This window comes from Xiphophorus maculatus, chromosome 16 (genome assembly GCF_002775205.1).
Source record: "Xiphophorus maculatus strain JP 163 A chromosome 16, X_maculatus-5.0-male, whole genome shotgun sequence".
Lineage (NCBI taxonomy): Eukaryota > Metazoa > Chordata > Actinopteri > Cyprinodontiformes > Poeciliidae > Xiphophorus > Xiphophorus maculatus.
The window spans coordinates 19,163,110-19,185,572 of NC_036458.1; the positions used below are offsets into that span (position 1 = coordinate 19,163,110).

General features: G+C 40.9%; 1 protein-coding gene across 1 annotated transcript; it reads left to right on the forward strand.

Annotated features, from left to right (window-relative positions):
• Positions 1 to 846: 846 nt before the first annotated feature.
• On the forward strand, positions 847 to 22,063 carry top3a (DNA topoisomerase III alpha). Its single transcript, XM_023349544.1, has 19 exons — positions 847 to 1,413; positions 1,581 to 1,640; positions 1,717 to 1,790; positions 2,022 to 2,097; positions 3,102 to 3,210; positions 3,297 to 3,440; positions 3,547 to 3,717; positions 3,798 to 3,898; positions 7,731 to 7,805; positions 7,906 to 7,988; positions 8,158 to 8,368; positions 9,355 to 9,540; positions 9,640 to 9,769; positions 11,274 to 11,387; positions 11,487 to 11,652; positions 11,750 to 11,896; positions 12,418 to 12,540; positions 18,601 to 19,319; positions 21,047 to 22,063. Exons 1-19 carry the CDS (start codon positions 1,189 to 1,191, stop codon positions 21,244 to 21,246), a joined length of 3,114 nt encoding a protein of 1,037 aa, XP_023205312.1. The 5' UTR covers positions 847 to 1,188; the 3' UTR covers positions 21,247 to 22,063.
• The last annotated feature ends 400 nt before the right edge of the window (positions 22,064 to 22,463 follow it).

Sequence of the window (22,463 nt, forward strand, 5' to 3'; positions counted from 1 at the left end):
TGTCAACGTGTTGATGTTTTGCTTACAAATCAAATTTCACTTCAATGTGTAACACCACTCACTGCCACCTCCTGTCCAAACATTGTAAATGCGCGACGTGTAGAGAATTTAGTGTTAATGACAACACGTTTTAGTTTAGTTTTGGTCATTATCGTTTGACTAACACGTAATTTTATTTTCCTAATAATTTTGTCATATGTAGTTAGTGTATTTTTTACACTTCACTTAAATTTAGTGCAGATTTTGGTAATGAAAATATAACGTTATAGAGTTAGCTTAATGCCTTTTTTAGACTCTTGCATCTTTAGGAAAAACGTCTTCATCCCAGGTCTGAATGGAGTTAAAGTTAAAATTTAGGAAAGAAAGGGACAGATTTACTTTAATTTAAAACAACTTTAGACTCAGTCTTGGCTAATAATAATAATAATAATAATATACTTTTTTTATTATTATTTTTGTCATAGTTATAGTTATTCTTCACGAGTGCTTTTTAAAATTACGTTTAGTTTTTAGAAAAAATAGTCAGAAACAGTGATGCAACTTTTTTCTCAACACATTTAACATGGCTGAGGAATTAATTATTATTACTACAAGTGTCATTTTAGAAAACCACATTAGTGTAAGGGAATTCTTTCTATACCTTGCAGCTCTTACCAAATAATATTACGTGACAAATTAAATTGTATACATAGATACACATTTCAACATTCAATGTACTTTATTCAAGTCTAGGTATTATTAAAAACACAGGGAAAAGTTAGTGAGTTTATTGTATCTTACATATAGTAAAAAGGGGATAATTAATTTTCCTCAATTCAACTTTTTACGACACTGGGGACTTTACGACACGTTTACGGTCTCCTTTACGGTAATTTTGACTGTCAGGCGCGGATTTTGTAAACAAAGCTAACTGTGTCACTTTGACTGGGCTCGAATCGGTTCATTATATCAACAAGTCTATAAAACTTCCTATTCATTTTCTTTTCTTTATCGATTTTCCATAAACTAAAAGTTAATTTGTTTAGCTGGAGAAAACTTTTTAGCCGTCTGAGAAACTTTCTGAGAGCTGCCACGATGCTTTTAGCACATCCCTGCTAGCTAAGATGCTAACCGAGCGGAAGAGCAGCAGAACCGGGGAGGCTGAGTCCGAGGGCAGCCGCTGCTGCTTCATGTGACAGCGGGCCAGGCATGCTGATAGCGCACCTCCTCGGCAGATCCACGCTTCGATCGGGACTACTGCGGGCGAGGACGGGCTTTTCCTGGGCGACACGGAGCCGCTGGTGCTCGGACGCAGCGCAGGGGGCAGACATGATTCGCAGCCGAGCTCAGATCAAGCGGGTCCTTTGCGTGGCCGAGAAGAACGATGCAGCCAAAGGCATCTCTGAGATCATGTCTGGCGGCAGAGCCAGGAGGGTGAGTCACTGATCACTGTTACTAAAGCGTTTAGGTATCACTGTAACCTGATATAACCTCAGAAAAAGTAAAAGAAAGCTCCCATTATTTCCATTGTTTTGTAATGACCACACTATTGACTTGTTATTCTTTGCCAGCACAGCTCATTATGGGTTTCTCTGTTGCAGAGAGAAGGATTTTCGAAGTTCAATAAAATATATGAGTATGAATATAATCTTTTTGGCCAGGTAAGCAACCCACCCATGCATTTGAATATCTGATTGTGATTCTCTCTGATTTCTCTGGTTGTTGTCCTCATCTCAGAATGTGACAGTGACAATGACCTCAGTGTCAGGCCATTTGCTGGGTCTGGAGTTCAAAGCGCCTTTCCAGAAATGGTAAGTTGAAATGAATATATGCCTTTAGTTGCTTATGGCAAGTTTGCCTATGGCAAAGGCATACCTGCTATAGGTATGCTGATAGCGCACCTATCATGCCAATTGGCATGCCATAGGTATACCTATGCATAGGCATACCTATGCCTATAGGCATAGGTTTTCAAACGGAAACCCTTTCTGTTTGAAAACCCTCCGATTTAACACTTGAAGTTTTGTCGTTTCTCTTCCAAGGCACAGCTGCAGTCCCGTGTTGCTGTTTGATGCAGAGGTAGAGAAGATTTGCCCGGACAACATGGTTCAAATCAAGGTATGGCTGGAACTGAGAGGAAAAACAAAACACTAAAGCATGTCACTTTAATTTCTTTAAATAGCCGATGTTTGTCTATGTTCATTTAAATTAGTCTTGTAAGGAAAGAAAAAGCATAGGACTAGGGGTGAGAATTGCATTGATTTGATTGATTAATCACATATTTTGTTTTTGATTATTAAAATTTTGGAAAATATGTTTGTTTGTTTTTTTTCGCCGATGCTTTTCTTGGGTATCCAAGGTGATTTTAACTCAACTGCCATCTTGATTCAGTTTCTTTCTACTACAAATTCAGGTCAACCCACAGAAGGAATTACTGAAGTAAAAGCCATTTTAAGATATTTTCTGTCATTTACAGCATTTTTTTAAAAAGGGAGGAAAAAATTTATTAATATCCAAAATCAAAATTGGTTTAAAAAAACCAAAAAGATTTTATTTTTAAGCCATATCACCTAGCGTTAAGAGGAGCCTTGTTTCAGCCAGCTCCCAGCTGAGCCACAGTGCGCAGCAACAACTCCAAACACTGGAGGAAAAATCCTGAACTTTACACAACACATGTACATACAGCAGAAACTGTTTCAAAATTGATTTTGTAACCATAATTTGTTTTTTAAAGTCTTGGCACAAGATTCTGTTACAGTCACCTCTAGAGGGCGCTGATAAAAAGCTGGACTTTAATGAAGAATATGTGACAATACCATAACTTAGAGAAATGGGATTTATACTCAGAGCAACTGACTCTCTTTATGCTACAGTTTATCAAATAAAACTTTATTAACCACTAATATGTAGAGTGGAACTAAAACTAGCTTAAAATACGCGACTATTTGTATTTCGGTCCTACATCTCATGTCAGTGGTTAATAATCATCCCTTATAAATCTCAGAAAGTCACCTGGACTGTTTTCATTTGGTTATTAAAGCTTTTTTAAGTTGTAAATTGATATAACATGACTTGATTATATAATTAAAAAAGGTCAAATTTTTGTGTTTAATTTTTGGTAGCGGACTCTGGAGAAGGAAGCGAGGCAGTGCCAGGCGCTGGTCATCTGGACTGACTGTGACCGGGAGGGAGAAAACATTGGTTTTGAAATCATTGACGTTTGCAAAGCAGGTTCGTATTTATCCACAAACTACTTTTGCACATTATTCCTCTGTCTGCTAATATCTAAAAAATATATATATATTTCTTTTCTCTAGTAAAACCCAATTTGCAAATCTTTCGAGCGAAGTTTTCGGAGATCACTCCCAACTCGATTCGAAGAGCGTGTGAGACGCTGACGGAGCCCGACTGCAACGTCAGCGACGCAGTCGATGTCCGGCAGGAGCTGGATCTGCGGATAGGTGAGGCGGCGACCGCTCCGTTAAGCAGGAAGATATGAGAACGACTGGAACTCATAAGTTGTCTGACGACATTCCACTCGTCCGTCTGTCTTCTGATCGTCGTCAGGTGCGTCCTTTACCCGGTTCCAGACGCTTCGCCTGCAGAAGATCTTCCCCGAGTCTCTGGCCAATCAGCTGATCTCATACGGCAGCTGTCAGTTTCCCACCCTGGGATTTGTGGTGGAGCGCTTCAAAGCCATTCAGGCTTTTATACCCGAGACTTTCTACAAGATCAAAGGTAAGAATTCCCGTACTGGAAATAAAAGTTGATTGGATTAACGCTATAAAACCTGCCCTGTATGTCTGTCTTTGTCTCAGTGCTCCATGAGGTGGAAGACGACAGTGTTGAGTTCAGCTGGAAGAGAAACCGTCTCTTCCATCACACAGCTTGTCTGGTGCTCTACCAGATCTGCATGGAGGTATGTTTTTTTTTTGGGGGTGGGGGGCTTAAGAGCATAATCACGGTATTGATTATACCATTGATAACCCTGTAACTTTTGCACATTGAGTCTCATTAACTCTCTAACTTCATTTAATATTTTAGATTTTAGTTGATAGACCAGCTCAAAGGAGCACTTAATTGTAAAATCGAAGGAAAATTACACATCGCTTCAACAACTTTTACAAATAAAGTTAGAAAAGTGTGGCATGCACGTGTATTCAGCTCTAGAGGGTCAATATTTGGGTTTTGCACATCTGGAGGCTGGATTTTCTGTTCATATTTATTCTCAAATATTGAAGGAAAGACATGAAATTTGGAAAATATACAAAAACTGGAAAAAAAAACTAATTAAGTAAAATTTGACATTAAGTGACAATATTTTATTAATAAATATCAAAGAAATGAGAAAGCAAATTATGAAATGAAAATGAAACTTAATAAAACATTGAGATTAGAATTCAAATTAATAATTAAATAGTTCTAATGTTAAAATTATTGCTGCTGAAAATGACAAATTTATGTTACACCGTATAATCAAATAAGTTTGGAAAGTTCTAATTTTTCATTTTTTGGAAGCATTATTTGGCACATTAAACACCTTAACAAGCAATTTATTTATTTCTAGATTTATTGTCAATCTTGGCAGGATTTGTCCTTCATATTATTGATAACAGCTGCAAAATGGTCAGTAAGGTTAGGATTGCTACTTGCACTGATATATATGTATACTAGAGATATTTAAAAAAAAAATATATATATATATATATATACATTTAAAATATACAGTATATGTGTATATATTTTAAATATCGCAATAACATTGACCAAATTGCACTTCCTTATACCAAAGCATCTTTAGCTGTTTGCTAGTTTGCCCAGCAGCTTCACCAGAACAACAATCCGAAAACACGGCAGCGCATCTTAAACAGAACGGGCGAATAACTTACAACATAAAGGACGTATCCCACCAATAATCATATGTTATCACACTGTAATTAAAACTGGTAGCGAAGCCGTATTTGGTATCACCCCAGTGCACCTTGTAGATTCAAAGTCTCCAGTTTTTTTGTTCGTTTGTTTGTTTTTCTGATTTCCGTACTCAGACTGTGTGATGTTGGATCGTCGTTCTGTTCGTTGATCCAGCTTTGGCGCGTTTGAGCTCTAAATCCCGAGTGGTTTCACCCACTGACGACAGAACAGAAGAGGCGTCGTCTGAACTCGGGAGCGTCATCAAGAGAAACACTTATTCTTTCCCAGCGAGGCTGACGAGCCCTGTAATTATCACTCAGCTAGCTTTTCGCTCTTTTTTTATTTATTTTTTCCCACAGAGCGAGCTGCGAGTGTCGGAAGACAGAAGCGGGTCAGAGCTCACTCCATCACAGGCTGGCTATTATTCCTTTACCTCTGTTTGTCAAAGGTTGGGCCGCTGTTACATTTCACAGCAACAAGGCTCCGAATGACTGCAGACTGCACGGCATTTACATTTAAGAACGGTGTTTATTTTTCTTTATTCTTTTTTAGGCTGGTACCAAACACTGTTGACCTTGTACTGAAAATAGTGGAGAACAATAGTTCTTATGTTTCCTGACATATAGAGACAATATTTGCCCCTGTAGTACTTTATTGATCACAAAGAGAAATTAAATGTTGTCGTAACTCATATCATCCAAGCATCTTCAAGGAATTGTTGTGGTTGGTGATGCTGTGGGAAGGAAGGATCTCCTGTAGCAGTCAGTGTTTCAACAAATCTGAAGAGGCCTCTGACTGAAGAATGTTGCTGTATGACCGTCTTGACGTGTTAACAGTTCAATATCTGGGCAGCAGAGAAGATATTCCACAGTAAAATGTTTTGGAAAGATGAGGATATGTTCATTTGACGTTTTCAGATGCTAATCAGCTGCTCCCAGCTGTAAAAGCAACACCACGTTGCCACGGTGACACATCATAACAACTGTCCGAAAGTTTAAAAAAAAAAAGTGACAGCAATACTCCGTCCAGATGCAGAGGTGTGCAAACGTGATGCCTCAACCAGAAAATGATGAATAAAGCTACGAGAACCAATCAGAAGTGACGTAGCAGAGAAACTGCAACACGCCGACGCAGTTCTTGAATTTTAGAAATTCAGGAATGTGCTGAGCATGAGAGTACAGGGGGCTGAATACAGATGTACGCCACACTTTTCAGATTAGAATATTGAAAACTATTTATCGTTTCCTTTCCACTTGATGATCATTCAATGTGAACCCCGTCAAACTCTTTTGAGCCACCAACGCTGGATGATTCACTCTTTTAGTCTCCAATCTTCATTCACTGTTTAGATTTTCTCTTTTCAAAACAATTTTTATTTTTTTTTAATTACTACGATATGTAGTTTTCTGCAAATGATTGCTTTTATTTTGCTATTACAGAAACTCGCTGGTGATGCCAGAGCCTGCTTATTAAACTCATGCCTGCAGTGTGTGTGTGTGTGTGTGTGTGTGTTTGCTCTCTGATGTACCTTAACAATGGCCAACCGCTTTGATGTCTTTCTGTCCGGTTTCAGTGCTCACCAAAGCACTGAGCCTGCCTTTGTCAACATCTTCAGTGGCATCCACATAAACACAGACTGTGGGTGAACCACAGTTCTGGTTCTGTTTGACCTCAGCGCAGCACTTAATACTGTTGGCCATGACATATTACTTAAAGGACTGGACAGCTGGGTTGGTACAGTACTTGATTGGTTCGACTTCTTTGAGTCAATAGGTAATTTTTCATCGACTCGGACATTAGTCTCACGTGGGGTTCCCCAAGTTTCAACCCTGGGAACCCCTATTATTTTATATCTATCTATCTTTCTATATCTAAGTTTTGTTACCATAGCTACACAGATGATACACAGCTCTACATTATGATGTCACCGGGTGACTCTGAACCCATCCAATCACTGAACAGATGCTTAGAACAGATAAATGTGCGGATGTGCCAAAACTTAAAAAAAAAAAAAAAGTTATCTTAGGAACGATCTAGAGCTTCAGTTATTACAACTAAAAACCAGCGATCAGCCCAAAACCTGGGAGTAGTGATGGACTCTGACCTGAACCTTCAGAGCCACATAAAGACAGTTACAAAGTCGGCCTTCTGTCACCTGAAGAACATCTCCAGGATTAAAGGACTAATGTCTCAGCATTAGAGAAACTCATCCACGTGTTTATCTTTAGTCGCTTTGATGACTGCAACAGTGTCTTTACAGGTCTGACTAAAAAGCTGCAGAAAACCAGGAAGATGGAGCACATCACACCAGTTCTAAAGTCCCTGCACTGGCTCCCTGTAGCTCAGAGAATAGACTTTAAATTCTCCTGCTGGTTTATAAATCACTGAATTGTTTAGTTGTTCTGGTCTGCTCTTCATCACCAAACATGGAGAAGCAGTTTTCAGCTTCTATGCTCACAAACAAACTTCCAGAAAACTGCAAAGCTACAGTTTTTAGCCTTCAAATCAAGACGAAAAACCCCACTTCTTCTGACCTGCCTTCGATTAACAATGACCGGAACCTCGTTAATTGCAGTCTGTATTCCAATGTTTATCGCTTTCCTTATTACACCACTGCTGTATAATGTTCTTGTCTTTTGTTTTCATCATATAAATCACTCTGAACAGCCCTGTTGCTGAAACGCGCCATGCAAATAAACTTATCCAGAGGTGTGTCTCAGCAGCTCCTGCAGCTAACACAACACACTGCGGTCCGTTTAGAAAATGTTTGTTGACTCGTGCGAATAAATACGGTTCAAAAGTAACATGTGAAAAGAGAATATATTATGATTTATTTCCAGGATCCCATAGCAACAGTCACCTCAGTAACAAGCAAACCCAAGAGCAAATGGAGACCACTGCCTTTGGACACTGTGGTAAGATAATAAAAGCAAACAGCAACACGTATGATGTAAGCCGCAGCATGAAAAATCGTTTTCTTGTTTGCAAAGTCTTCTGTGTTGATCTGACGTGCAGGAACTGGAGAAACTGGCGTCTAGGAAGCTCAGAATAAATGCCAAAGAGACGATGAAGATTGCTGAAAAGCTTTATACTCGAGGGTGGGTATAGCATTAAGTTCATTAGTCCTCCATCTTTACCTGCCTGTCAGAGTCTTTCCCGTTTTATAGACACTCAGGGACCTTCTGGTGTTTTGCAGAGCGTCGTTTCTCTGTGCGAATACGACATGACGCTGCATTTTTAATTAATTTTTTAAAATTTCCTGTTCAGGTTAATCAGCTATCCTCGCACAGAAACCAACATATTTCCTGCAAACCTTCCCCTGGCGCCCCTGGTGGAGCAGCAGGCGCAGAGTCCGGAGTGGGGGACGTTTGCCCAGCGGGTTCTGGACCAGCCTGGGGGCCCCAACCCACGGCAGGGCAAAAACTCTGACCAGGCCCACCCTCCCATACACCCCACCAAGTACACCAACACGCTGCAGGTGGGTTGGTTCACGTCGTTTTTGTTTTCATTCTTTACTTCTTCTTTTTTTTTTTCTTCTTTTTGATTCGTTTTTGGGGGGGGAAATCATTTGTAGCAAAATCAAGTGAAATTTTTAGGTTACATAAGATTCTCACGGTAGAAGTAACCTTGTGGTATTTATGCAAACATTCAAGATGGCTGCTCCTAATGAGCCAGGTTCTGGTTCTGCTGGAGGTTTGTTCCTGTTAAAGCTGAGTTTTTCCTTGCCACTGTCGCTACACGCATGCTCAGTAAGAGAGAAGATTTGTAAACAATTTACATAATAATCTGAATTTGTCTACATTGTTTGACAACTAGGATCAATTGGAATGATTGAATTGAGTCAATTATATTTCATCTATAAACTTATTTGAGACGACATTTGATGTGAGTTAGCATCGTATAAAACAACTGAAATGTATTTAAACAACATTTCTAGGCTGACTTAAAAAGTTGGGAAAGGTATGAAACTGTCTTTTCACAATGTTAGTCTGCAGAAGAGTGTAAAAATTAAACCGATTACATGAATAGGTTTTATAACTAGACTTTTATGTCATTTAAATTTTTCCAGTTGAAGTGACTCCAACAGTTACCAGGTGACATTACAGATTGAGCGTTTACAAAAGCATTAAACAAATCGAAAATCACTAACTGCCCTTTGAAGAGTTTATCTATTTAATAGTCATTGGATTTTTTTCAGTCCATATTGAACAGTAATCATGCTTCAAAATGTGAAATTAGAGCAGATCTGAATTAGCTCTGGTGCTAAACGAATTTGGGGGGAAAAAAACTAAACAGCCCTTTAATTCTCTTCTGAATTTGAAGCCAGATTAAGTATAATGCTGTTTTGTGGAACATACAGACGTTGAAACCCGACTTGGTAAAAGTTTTGCCGGAAGGTCGTAGAAACCGACGGAAACATGTCGAACGTGCGTGGAAATCTCGATTGTGTGTCTCGTTTCCCAGGGCAACGAAGCACGTGTGTATGAGTTCATCGTGCGGCACTTCCTGGCCTGCGTTTCCCAGGACGCTTTGGGGCACGAGACGGTGGTGGAAATAGAAATTGCTCAGGAGAAGTTCTCCACATCTGGACTCATGATTATTGCAAGGAATTACCTGGACGTCTACCCGTACGAGAGGTGGAGCACAAAGGTGGGCTTACTTTTTATTTTTGTGTTGAAAGTACCGATCGCTTCTACTCTAAGTGACTAATTAAGAAAATTGCATTGTTGTTTTGTTTTTTTTTTCCAGCTGATACCAGTTTATGAGCAGGGCTCCCAGTTCCAGCCCTCCGCTATTGAGATGGTGGACGGACAGACGAGTCCGCCTCAGCTGCTGACCGAAGCCGACCTCATATCCCTGATGGAGAAGCACGGCATCGGTAAATCTGTCTAAAATGAAAAAAAATATATGTCATCAGCTTCTGTGAGACCTTGCTAAACTTTGAAGAGCAGAAGCAGGAGTACTTTCTATGGATCAATTACTTTATGGCAATAGCGCTACTGATGCCTTCTCTTATGAAGATGACAGGAAACACAGAGGCATCGGGCCTTAGAAAAGAAAAAAACAAAATGTTACGCTGTGTGGCTCTTGAGCCACAGGTACTTTTGCGGGGAGAAAAGAGACGGATCTTCCACAAAGTTGTGAAAGTGTGGAATTAACCCTTTATGACCCAAGTTTCAAATGTCCCCCTGGATATTTCTCCTTTTTTCTTTAAATGTTCTTTGAGGTAATATGTTTGCCCATTTATCCATAACAACTAAAACTTTCAATATCTAGCAAGTTATTGTCGCAATTTACCGTCTATTAAAAGAGCGACCCTCAGATTAATTTCACTTCCTGCTGCGGCGGGGGTGAAATTACCGTAGCAACCCGATGCCGGCTGGAAAGCGCAACGTCTCCCCGTTCAGAAACCGTTGGAATTTTTCAGATTGCACAAAAGTGTGGCGGAATTACGGTACTGCAAATTTGGTTGTACCGTCGGTGCTCCTTTCGGTCTGGAAGGGTCAAGTTGGAAATAGTTTTAAAGTCTGACAAAGTACGGAAAAAACTAAATAAATTAGAGTTGGGGGGGAAAATGTTTATATTACCAAACTTAGTTTTCTTTTACTCAAACAGTTGGCCTGACCATCCGTATTTGGTTTTAATTCACTGTAGAAATATCTACCATAAATACAAGGCAAAGTTTTATACTGACACCCAAATTTTTGATTTAATTTAGTTCATAATGTAGCTTAGCTTAGTTTATTAAGGATCCACATTTAGCTGCAGCAATGCTGCCACTACTCTTAAAGTGGTCCACATGTCATTACATCACTATAACAGTTTTTAGAAATGAAATAAAACAAAAAACAACTACATGGAACGTGTCAAAATACATGTAATTTTAGGTTAAACACACGGTTCACTGTAGTACAATAAGTTCAGTTCACATCCAGGAACTTATACATTGTTTGCAGATTGCTAAAATATAGTTTTATTTGTCCTCTAAAATTTGTGCCATCTTTAAATGTAACGTCAGTTGGCATTTAATCCCAGAGTTAATCCTTACTGAGAACGCTGGGAATATAAATCTGCCAAAGTGTGTCATTTTGACTTGGGGAAGAAAATTGTAGGGAGTTAAAAGCAGCAATTACTAAAGTGTATAAAAGTGTTTTAAAATGTTTATGTTATGGTAATATAAAAGAGATAGCTAAACACAGAAGCACTGGTACCGGTTGTACATTTTTACTGAAAATAAAAACAGTTGAGCCAGGAAACTAACATCCTTAACACAGAGTGCTGTGCCAGGGTTACTTTCTGTGGCTATAAAAAAACAAGGCATATATCATGTTTGTTTAAAATGTATAGTGTGTGATTTTCTGCACTAAATGTGTGTATTCCAGGAACGGATGCCACACACGCAGAACACATCGAGACCATTAAGAGTCGCATGTACGTCGGTCTGACTGCGGACCAGAGGTTTCTCCCCGGGGAGCTCGGCATGGGACTAGTGGAGGGTAACTTCGCCCGCGTCTCATTGCGTCTCCGCGCCGCAATGTGCTGCGTGAACCGCGGCGTCGTTAACATGCCGTCGCCTGTGGCGATTGTGCGTCCAGGTTACAACTCCATGGGCTACGAGATGTCGAAACCCAACCTGCGCGCCGAGCTGGAGGCCGACCTCAAGCTGGTGTCGGAGGGCAGGAAGGACAAGCGGAGCGTTCTGCAGCACCACATCCAGAAATACAAAGCTGTCTTCATAGAGTCCGTGAGGAAGGCGAAGAAGTTAGTCTCACTTTAAATTATACGACGACGGAGCGGATTGGCGCCCTGCGTACGCTGTGTCCTAGCAACATGTCGCTGCTTTTTCTCGTCGCTTCAGGTTAGACGAGGCTCTGTCGCCGTACCTGGGCGCAGCTCTGGAGCTGCCCGACGCAGAGCAGCTGGACATGGAGGTCCCGCTGCCGGTCAGGAAGTGTCCTAACTGTGGGCGGGACATGGTGCTGAAGAAGAAGAGGGAGGGAAACAGGTGAGAGCAGAGAGAGAGGGGGACTGACTAACTCTAAATAACAAAGTAACAAACCTTCGTCTAGTCCGTAGTTCCACATAAACTTACATGTTTGAATTTCAATCTTAGTCCAGAAGCAACGTTTTTGTTGCTTTTTTTAGCATTTTTCCACATCACAGTCACAAATATCAGTGTGGTTTTTGGGGATTTGATGTGATAGACCAACACAAAGTAGCACATAATTGTGAAACAGAAGGAAAACGATGTCTGGTTTTCTAATTTTTTACAAATATTAGTCAGAATAATGTTGGAGGATTTGTGTTTGAAGCACCTTTTGGCTACAGCTTTATGCATCTAGAAAACAACATTTTTGCAGCTTCTTTTCTGCCAAATAGATCCAGCTCGGTCCTCGGTCCTAAGTGTCTATAAAACACAATGAAGTAACATGGGAAAATGTGAAGAAGTACAAGCCCAATATGGCAATCCCACTGCTGGATTCATTATCTGGACAATTGGCCTGTTTCCTGTGTGTGTATCTGCAGTAGGTTTCTGGCCTGTGTGGGCTTCCCGGCCTGTAAGACGGCCGTCTGGTTCCCGGACGCGGTGCTGGAGGTCAGCAGGGACGACGGGGTTTGTCCCACATGTCAACCGAGCCCCATTCACCTGTGAGTACCGACACCACGCCTCCCTGCGACTCTTTAGCTCCGGCGCTGAAGAGTTACACTGTAAAAAGTGGCAACACTGATTCGCACGCCTTTTTTTTTTACCTCCTAACAAAGCGGTTGCCCACAACGAGCCTCATTTAGTAGCTTTCAAGACTGAATCTAGTAGCATAAACACAGAAACACAACGTTCTCATCACTCTTAAGATTCAGAAAGTTGTTTTTTGATGATTGGATCTGTCACCTGATTAAGTGAAAGTCCAAAACATTGAGGGGTTTTTTCGTCAAATGTTGTTTTTCCAACACACAAATACGTCAGGGGAAGTATGACGCCATATTTGTGTCAGCTTGGGGACATCCCTGTGCTTCCTGTTGGGCTGCTGTGGTTCAAAAGATCATAATGGCAGGAGGTGCCGCTATATTAAGGGGAATCTGTTCTGACACATTAAAACTAACACCCAGGGAAATCCAGCTTTTTTATTACTCAAAACAAACAACATTTATGAGCAGATTACAGTATAAATGCACCAATTAATTGATTAGACAATAGAAGCAGCTCAAAAAGTTATCGCTGCTGTTCTTTGATGTTCTGGGTTTGTTTGCGACCTCATAGATGAGTAATTGTGGTCAGCTGGCCATTCACATAAAGGTTGTTTCATGTTTTCTCCACAGATAATGACTCTCACTGCGGTTCACTTGAGTCCCAAACTATTAGAAATGCCTCCTGTTGCCCTTTTCTATGCGGATTTCAGTTCATTTCTTCCTCATCTGTTCTTAATGCAGTGTAAGGTTTCCCCCAAAAAACTTGTTTAGCCTGGTGGTTGGGTGCTAGGGCAGTCATTCATCCAGCGGCTCGTCGTGTTTTTGAGTTAAACAATATTTAAAGTTGACATGAACTTTGAAAATATCACTTGATAATTATGTGTTATTGAAAGATTAACACCTGACCACCAACTATAAAGTCTTAAAAAATGCAAACATTTTAAAAGACTTATATAAATAAGCAATGCTAAGCCTGGTGTGGGCACAAGTAAAGCCTGGTGGCCCGCCAGGCTTATAATACACTGGTGGAAACCCTTGAGTGAGACCGGGGCATTATGAAGCAGCCTACTTCATGTTGCCAGACAGCTTCTGCTCATTCATAATTAGGCTCGGGAGTGAGTAGTAAAATTCAAGCTAAAGAATGAATTAGACCGTAGTTGCGTTTATATTGACTGTAAAATTGCGCATAATTGGAATCACTAAAATAATTTTGCTTTATAGAAAAGACGCCAATTAAAAAAAAAAACAACTCACGTTTTACGACTAAATGTTTTGAATGATCAGGTTTGTCGGCCTTACTGAGATTAGTGTATTTCGCAAAACTGCAGTCTGAACGTTATTGCGAGTCATGTGACGAACGACCGGATGTTATTACTGGCGAAAAACACAAACAAGACGGCAGGAAGTGACAGGAGGGGGATGGAGCGGAATGTTTTTTAATGACTCAACGTGTGAGCAGACGTATTCACATGTGAGTTCACTTACCTCTCTGATTTAATGGCCGAAATTGTGTTGTTTCGACATTGAATAGCGACAAAGCTTTGCACACAACTGTGCTGAAAACGCAGCTACAGTTAAAACATGACCTACCAGGAGGGTGGAGTTTTATTTTTATTCTTTAAGTTCTCAAATTTATCATTAGGAATCTGAGACATTTTTAATCGTGACAAAAAAAGCAGAAAGCGATTATTTCGACAACATTTTTTCTACAGCATTTGTTCAGCGATTGCTTGCTTCTCTTAAAAGTTGCCTAACGACAGCTTTAAAAAAAAAAAGATTTCCACTCCATCTCACTGCTTGGATGTTTCGGAGGAAGCACAACTCATCATTTTCCTCTCAGCACGATTCAACCCCGCAGGAACTACACTACTGTTCTTCTGCTACCTTCAGTTTCCTCCGAACCATGACAACAACAACAAGGACGGCGACGGCGACTCGGTGAAGCTCTGGAGCCCATCGGCGGCCACTTCCGCTGCAAGAGCCGCCACTGAACTCTTGTTTACACAAGTAGGCGTTAACCCCCTGAGCACCGGCCTCGGCTCGGTCCAAATATAGGGCACGCTCGCTCCGAGTCAGCCAAAGTGCTCCACACCAGCTCCGGTCACCATAGCAACCGGGCTTCACGGAGCTTAAAGTTGAGCTTCGCCGCTTGTTCTCAAAGCGGTGTTGTTTTTTTCCAATCACTTTTTGGATAACTCCTGCCCGTCCTCAGCCGGGTCCGGGTCAGAAGACGGATCCGTTCGTCGTGCCGTGCGTCTCTGACCGGCTGCAGCCGGCACCAGCCGAGAACACGACAGGTCGGGTCCGTTTTAGCGTCGTTTGTGAATGTTTGCAGCCCAGCGCATCGATCTGCTGCCTGCTGCAGTTCAAGCCTCCTCCCCGCGGCCCCTGTGGTGGCTCTCCATCGCTTTGACCCAAAAAAACAAACATCATTAAGTATTAAATCATGTTTGTGTATGTAGTAACATTCCGGAGGATCGGTTTTAATAGTTTCCTGTGTTTGTTTTATGATTTATATCTGCTTAAACGTGGAAGACAACATCATCACCTTTCTGTTTGCGCCACCATCCCTCTTGATTCTGGAATAAATCTCTTAAACAATCAAACACTTGCAAAGCGGGATGCAGCAAAAATAATATTCAATAGCAAAACTGAAGCTAAAATACGAACGTGATTAATAGGGCTGGCACTCTCTTACAACAAACCGTTTAAAATGTCACTGTATTCCAATCTTTTCTTCTCTTAACACCTAATGTGAATTACTCTAAAATAATAATTCATTTAATCTGGATTTTATCAGGGGATAATCTTTTAGAATGATTAATTTTTGCATTAAATTTGTGGGAAGAAAAAGATTTATTAAAATTTGTTTAAAAGAAAACAAAACACAAATCCCAAAAACAGAACAAGAGGAAGCCTTACATTAATACAGACTTTTTGAAATGAAGAACTTTGAGTTCATCCTTGGTAAACCAGTTGGTGGTTTATCACCTCTGAAACTGCATCAGTCTGCTTGATCCTAATAGTATTTATTAATTATTAATAGTTTATTTATTTAAGGCCTCTTGTAAGGCTGCATAGCTCTGTTTAATTGTATGAAGGACAGTCTTGAGAATAAAGTGCATGTTTTTCCTCTTGATGACAGTTTACTCTTTTTCTTTTGTCTTAAATATGTAAAAATATTTATACAGCTAAGCTACTTATTGTAGGCATTAGTAGTGCATTGCAAAACTAGTTACAACAGGATACAAGATTTTCTGAAAAGTGTGGTGTGCATTTGTGTTTAGCCCCCTTCTACTCTGATACGTCTTGATGAAATCCAGTTTAAAGTGGGGTTAGGTCATAAAAATATGTCAACAGCTTTAACCTTCTGAGTACGGCTGAAATGATTAGTCGCACTTTTCTGATTATTTGTAAAAAATAATAATAATTGAAAATCGTGTGCAGTGTGGTTCTTTTTTCATTCTATACTTTGAGCAAAATGAAACCGCAGCGTTTCATAACCAACTTTCCTAATTATTATTTGTTTCAAAGTTAGTCTGCACTCTTCCTTTCAAGGACGAAGTTTACTTTGTCCAAGTTGGTTATTTAGAGACCTGTAGCTGAACGGTTGTAGACCTTTCAAATCACTAAAATACAACGTTAAAAACACAACATATTCAAAACTAGAAAAACAAAATTTCTGAAGAAATTTAGCCGGGGCCTGCCAAGGCGCGCCCGTCGGGCTTGGGCCCGGCGTCGTCACGCCACAAATTGGCGTCGACGCTAAAGAACGCCGCAACGTAATCAGTGGCACGCGGAGAACCACAAGAACGTTAAGCGAGGCGGACGTGCACCATTCAGTACGATTTAAAATGTTGTCAAGGCTTTTATTTTGGAAGTTTTGTTAAACTTCATTTCAAAGGGCCAAACTAATCCCATGCGTAATAGTCCTTGGGTTAAAATAGTTATATAATGCTCAAAACACAAGTAGCTGATGTAAAAATATTCAAGGCTTTTATTTTGAAATTTTCAGTATGCTCCATTTTAAAGTTCCGAACTAATCCCATGTGTAACAGTGCTTTGGATGAAAAAGTCATATACGGCCAAAAAAAGCAATTACGTCATGTAAAATATTCAAGGCTTTTATTTTGAAATTTTCAGTATGCTTAATTTTAAAGTTCCAAACTAATCCCATGTGTAACAGTGCTTTGGATGAAAAAGTCACATAAAGCCAAAAACAGCAATTACCTGATGTAAAAATATTCAAGGCTTTTATTTTGAAATTATTATTATGCTCCATTTTAAAGTTCCGAACTAATCCCATGTGTAACATTGCTTTGGATGAAAAAGTCATATACGGCCAAAAAGAGCAATTACGTCATGTAAAATATTCAAGGCTTTTATTTTGAAATTTTCAGTATGCTTAATTTTAAAGTTCCAAAATAATCCCATGTGTAACAGTTACTGAGTTAAATCAGTTATATACAGCCCATAGCAGCGGGTAGTTCTAAAGGCCAGTTCTCAGTCCTGATCTGTTTCAACTGAGGATAGATAGAACTACAGCGATGCGTATTTGTAGTCCAAATCAGCAGCCAACAGCCTCTTGAGTTCCGTTGCCATGGTAAATAATGGTCTCAGCAGGTGTGAGCTGTGAGTCATACATGCTCAAACACACAATTGTGTGTTTGAGCCAACACGGTTTACTGAAAAAAAGCATTGGAAACAAATCCTTCTTGTTCGGGAACCGTAATACATATTCGAAAAGAGTTTCGAGCGTATGAGAGGCCTATGTGTCTTCTGCGATAGTCCCGAGATTCATATCTGTACCTCACTCAGAGCATTTACAGTGATGAGAGAAAGAAATGTTGTGCCCAGATCTGACATTCTATTCAAATACATGGGAGAGAGCCTCAGACAGCCTCAGAAAATCCTGTCGCATGACTTTGCTCTGAAGCACCGTGACAGAAAACCGTACGGTCTAGATAAATTTCGAAAACATTTTACCGGAGCAGACAGGCGTATCAATGTCAGGACCGATTGTGATACTAATCGTGCGATATTTGTGGGCGTGATGGCGATTTCAAAAATGATTTGGGTTGAAAAAGTTGTCTTCATCTCTCACTCTAAGCAGCCAGAGACGCACTCTAACTTTAGGAAAAATGAGAAACTTTGGGTCGCTTAGAGGCAAATTGTGGACAAACCGTAACTGGTATCGACGAGCCGTCTTCACTTTCGAAGAGATCACAGACGTATCTACAAAATGAAATTTGAATAGCATTTCTAGGTGAATTTGTGACGACACAGAAAATCCTCAAAAATAGGGTATTTCTAGGATTTTTCCCATTGACTTATAATGGGGTTTTTTTCGTAGTTTTTTGCGAATTATGTCGCCACGTTAAGCCCAAATCCCACCAGAAGTAATAGCTGGAATGGCGTGAATTTTCTGCAGGTTTTGATACCTCATTTGTAGGTGTGCACCCAGCGGTACGAGCCGCATTAACGGTTACGGAAGAAAAATAAAGAATAAAGAAACACTTTCTCCGACAATAGCAATAGGTTCCTGCCATTGCTTTGCATGGCAGGCCCCAAACATGACGACATTGATTAAGCACAATTACAAATAAAAAAATCACAAATGGAAGTGGCAGGTCTTATCCCTGATTGGACGATTCCACTTTTGGCTTAAGAATCGGAAATTATTCTGCCGTTTGTTGAAAATATGAACATTGCCGGTGATACAAACGTAGTTACCGCTATCCAAGATTATTTTAAGTCGCGACAAACTACGAAACTTCGCAGCTCGGCTGACAAACACACTAACGTCGATAAGAGATGTCTCAAGTTTCCCACTCAGATCTGCCGTTTTGTTAATGCTGTTGTGTTTTTGAATAAGTTGTGTATTTAACACAATATATTAAGTTGTGTTTAGTGATTTGTTGAAGTGATTTGTACTTCAGGGCCACCGACCGTACCTCTTTCTTCTCACTTGTTCCCTCTCTGGGCTCGGCTCCCTGAATTTGTGTTTCCCGACTTTTTCAGGCTGAAGTTTAAGTTCCGCAGAGGCAGCGTTCCTCCCATGATGCCTCTGGAATTTGTTGGCTGCATCGGTGGCTGCGACGAGACGCTCAGAGAAGTTTTGGACCTCAAGTACCTTGGAGGAGGAGGAGGAGGAAGAGGAAGAGGAGAAGGACGAAGCAGAGGACCGGGAGATGCTACAGGATGGAGTGGAGGAGGAGGAGGAGATGATGCTCCGCCTCCGAGACCGCCACCGCCCAGACCCTCCATGCCTCCTGTTCCCGCCTGGACCTCCCAGCCCAGACCTCCACCAGGTGGCAGTGGCGTCCGCGTGGAAGCCAGTAGCGACGTGATCGTCTGCAACTGCGGCCAGGACGCGCTCCTCCTGACGGTGCGCAAAGACGGCCTCAACCAAGGCCGTCAGTTCTACAAATGCAACTCCGGGGCCTGCAACTTCTTCCTGTGGGCGGATCAGCCGAGTCAGCAGGGGGCGCCGCCGCAGAGCAGAGGGCCCCCGCTGTCGGCGCATAGGTCTCCTCAGGCTCCCAGGGCCTCGCTGGGGTTCGGGAACACGTCCGGAGGCGGCAGAGGGCACACTGTGTGCAACTGCAACGACAACGCCGTGACCCGCACGGTGCAGAAGGACGGCCCCAACAAGGGCCGCATGTTCCACACCTGCGGGAAGCCGAGAGACCAGCAGTGCGGCTTCTTCCAGTGGGCTGACGAGAACGTACCTCCACCAGGCAAGGCTCACACACGGTTCCACTTTCAGTATTAGTAATCGGCATTATAAATCTACAGCTTTATTTCCCAGTGTGTCCTAAGATTAACCTGATCTTTATCTAAATAGCATCTGTTATCAAAATGAGACAGAGGTATGCAGAAAATTCCCCTAAAAGTTTCAGTTTGTTAAAAGTGAAACCGAAGCTAGTCCTGCATCAGATATAAACACACGCATAGACACACACACACACACACACACACACACACAGTAAACCAAAGTCCATGGACGTGTACCACTTCAGACAGCAACTAATTTGTTGAGCCCAAAGCGTTTTGTCTCACATTTTGTCTGGGCTCTTAAAAAAGCCATGAGACTAAACATGCTTACAGTAAACAGTGCCTTACAAAGACATTATTTACACCATGAATGTTTTTCTATTTTGTCATGTTACAGCAAAACACGGTGTATTTACTGGGATTTTATGTCATGTATCAACACACAACAGAGCACAGTCGCAGGTCTGTCACAATAACAAGTTTTGCTGGACGATAAATTGTCCCAGAAGTTAAAGCACGAAAAAAACAATAATGTTGTTTTGAGATCGTTTTCAAGTGATATATTGATAACGGTAAGGCAATAAATCAATAATATCGATAGACATGTGATTAGGCCTGGCACAATAATCGATAAATCAATTAATCGCATGATAAATTAAAACAAACTCAATAATTTTCACTTGCATAATTTATTGTTTTCCTCTTTTTCTACCAAAAACTGGATAATAAAAGTCTTCAGTCTGGTGATCTGGTCTCAACCAGCCCTTATAAAACTGAAGGACAGTTTTGCTTCATGATTCATTTTATTTTTTTGTTTCCGTTTTGTTTGTTTATTGTGGATATTTAAAATGTCTTTCAGTTCCAGTGTTAAAGGTTCATCAGAATGTAAAGTTTATTCATCTTTGAGAATGAGTTCTTGCATTATTGTTACTTTAGCTGCTCAACCTTCTCACAGCTAGCTAACTAACTCACTCGCTCTTTGGTTGCCTAGCAACAACCTGTTGAGTAACTTGCGCAGCAGCAGTTTCATGCTTCGTCATCGTGCCTAATAATGACACAATGACGTAAAAATAAATTAGTTTATTTCTAATTAGAAATAAACAACAATGGTGGAGAAAATAAGTACAACAGTTGGGGAGGACGATGTGGAAAAACATGAAACGTCACGCCACCAGTTTGGCAGTATTTCAGATATTCAAAACAAAAAAACGACGCAATAATTATCGATATCGACTGGTGTGAAACACTTATATCGTGATACGTTTTTCAGCCGTATCGTCCAGCTCTAAGTAATGCAAGCAATTTATGATGATCATTTAGCTAGAAGACATTTTAAGTATCCAAAATGAATAAATAAAATATCAGAAACAACAAATCAAATGTATACTAATGTCTCTATAAACAAAATAGTTATTCAAAAAAAAGTAATAAGTTGAGGACAAATGCTCCAGGCCGAAGACTTTTGTCATCCAGGTAGAAAAAGAGAGAGAGAGAGACAAACAATCAATCATGCAAATGTAATTTTAGTTTTTCATGCGATTAATTGATTTATTGCGACAGGCTTGCATAATTGTGGAGTGGAGGAAAAGATTTGCATAGCTCAAATATTTTTACCACATATAATCAGCCTCTGTGAGGCATTACTTGATAGATTACAATAGATTACAATTAGCATTTTTTTGTCAAGCAGCAAAATCAAACTTCTCCATGTCTCCTTCCTCGTCTTCCTTCGGTGGAGGATTTAACGCATTTAACGAAGACGGAGGGAAGACGGGGAGGAAGACGGCGGGAGACGGCGCCGCCGGCAGAGCTCCCGCTGCGAGGAAACCGCGGACCTGCGGCATCTGCCACATGCCGGGACACACCCGCGTCACCTGCCCTCAGCGGTGACCAACCGGATCCGGAGCGCCGTGACGTCGCCAAGACGCCACCGGTTTTGCTTTGCGGTGGACAATAACGAGCGTGTTTATCAAGTGCCTCTTCGCAGCAGGTAGACATCCCCTGGTTTCGCAACTCTTCCCGTAAAGTGAAAACAGGTTCGACTGCAGGACCAACGGCTGTAAACAGATTCAAGAGAGCAGAGTTGCGCCTCTGAACAATGGCATGAAAGAGAAACTAAAACTCTGTTTGTTCTGCTCTGATCCGATCTCCTCTCCGAGGACAGCTCAAGGTTTCATGTGTCATACGTAACTCTTTTCTTTTTTTTACCCCTTGAGTTGAAAGACAGAGGAGGGGAGGTTTAAAATAATCAGAACCAAAATTAGATGCACGTTGAACTCTTTTAAGAAGGGGAATTTAAGCCTGTTTCGCTAAAGTAAAACTGTTAAGTCGAGGCTCTTTTACGGCCAGAGGGAAACATCCAGGGAGAGACCCAGCGCCGCACACGACGGTGCTGGACTACTTTTAAAAACTTGTAGGTGTTTGTAACCACGGCAACTCGGAAGATGCTCGACAAGTTAATTGTTCGTTTTTCTCTGCTGGCCCTTGGATCGGATGTGTCCTTTCCCCCCATCCAGCCACGGAGAAGTGTGTTAAATAAAAGGCAGGCAGGTCACGACTGTCTGAAGGTGTAATTAGCTATACTTTATTTAAAATGCTGACTTTTACTAGTAATAATTTAAACCAGAAAAGTATTTTACTGTCATGTTATTTTTGTTGACGCGTGAAGCGTTTATTAAAACACAAAGCCATTAAAAAGGAATGGTCAGCTCTGCGTATTTTTTTTATTTTTAAACCTGGTTGACGACGATAAACGTTTCTGTCTTTGCACACAGGCGGGGCTTTGCTTTTTGGAGAAGCTGGGTGTTGTTTTGAGTCTGTGGCGCTTTTCCTTTTGCTTTTGGTTTTTGCTGTTTTGGTCTGTGAAACTTGGAAAAAAGCCCGAGATATTCCGTCAGCTCTCAGTGTGTCAGCGTTGGGCAAACTTCTTGACCCTGACTCGGTACCCGAGTTCATGTTTTGGACTTCCCTCCAAAAAATGCCCAGTCATTAGACTCACTGAAACCAGATACTTAACATGCAAAACTATGTATATATTTTTTCTCTCTCTCGTTTATTTAAAAATGCTAAGTATTTCACATGCCATTTTTAATTAGAAATGTAAAAAA

Excerpts from the sequence above, each read along its gene's own strand:
- top3a (XM_023349544.1), top strand. The coding sequence starts at position 1,189 with ATGCTGATAGCGCACCTCCTCGGCAGATCCACGCTTCGATCGGGACTA. Across the intron at positions 11,897-12,417 it reads AAGAAGAGGGAGGGAAACAG|TAGGTTTCTGGCCTGTGTGG; the intron begins GTGAGAGCAGAG and ends GTGTATCTGCAG. Across the intron at positions 12,541-18,600 it reads CAACCGAGCCCCATTCACCT|GCTGAAGTTTAAGTTCCGCA; the intron begins GTGAGTACCGAC and ends CGACTTTTTCAG.